This window comes from Oxyura jamaicensis, unplaced genomic scaffold (genome assembly GCF_011077185.1).
Source record: "Oxyura jamaicensis isolate SHBP4307 breed ruddy duck unplaced genomic scaffold, BPBGC_Ojam_1.0 oxyUn_random_OJ70043, whole genome shotgun sequence".
Taxonomy (NCBI): domain Eukaryota; kingdom Metazoa; phylum Chordata; class Aves; order Anseriformes; family Anatidae; genus Oxyura; species Oxyura jamaicensis.
This window is the reverse complement of record NW_023309732.1, coordinates 1-491: the sequence shown is the minus strand read 5'-3', so window position 1 is coordinate 491 and position 491 is coordinate 1. Positions and strand designations below refer to the sequence as shown.

Here is a 491-nt window from a genome sequence, read left to right as displayed (position 1 = left end):
GACGCCGAGTGCCAGACGGCGCAGACGCAGACGTGCTCGGCCGTGGCGCCGGCGCCCGGCTGCCAGCTGGTGCTGCGCCAGGACTTCAACCAGTCCGGGCTCTACTGCCTCAACGTCTCCCTGGCCAACGGCAACGGCCTGGCCGTGGCCAGCACCCGCGTGGCCGTCGGAGGTGGGACGGGGACCGGGGAGGCGACGGGGGTTTGGGGGTGTGGGGGGGTCAGGGGTGCTCAGCTGCCTCTGCCCCCAGGAGCAGCCCCGGCCGCCGGCAGGACCACGCTCACCGTGGGGCTGGTGCTGATCGCCGCCGCGCTGGGCACCGCCGCCTACACCTACCGGTGAGCCTGGCGGGGGGGGCACCGCAAAATGGGGAGCAGACACCGCAACGGGAGGGGGGGCTCAGCCCCAGCCCCCCCCTGCTAACCCCCTCTCTGCCCCACAGCCGAGTGAAGTACAGCCCGCTGCTGGCCGCGGCCCCCCCGGCCCCCCGC

At 75.2% G+C, this 491-nt stretch overlaps 1 protein-coding gene across 1 annotated transcript in view; it reads left to right on the top strand.

The window, feature by feature from the left end:
* Nucleotides 1-488, top strand: part of PMEL (premelanosome protein) — a gene marked incomplete at its 3' end in the record, with an annotated part of 3731 nt that extends 3243 nt beyond the window's left edge. The window contains 3 exon segments of the mRNA XM_035313979.1: nucleotides 1-172; nucleotides 251-338; nucleotides 443-488. The exon segment at nucleotides 1-172 is cut by the window's left edge and continues 34 nt beyond it. Of these exon segments, the coding sequence (XP_035169870.1) occupies nucleotides 1-172; nucleotides 251-338; nucleotides 443-488 (306 nt within the window).
* Nucleotides 489-491: the final 3 nt, after the last annotated feature.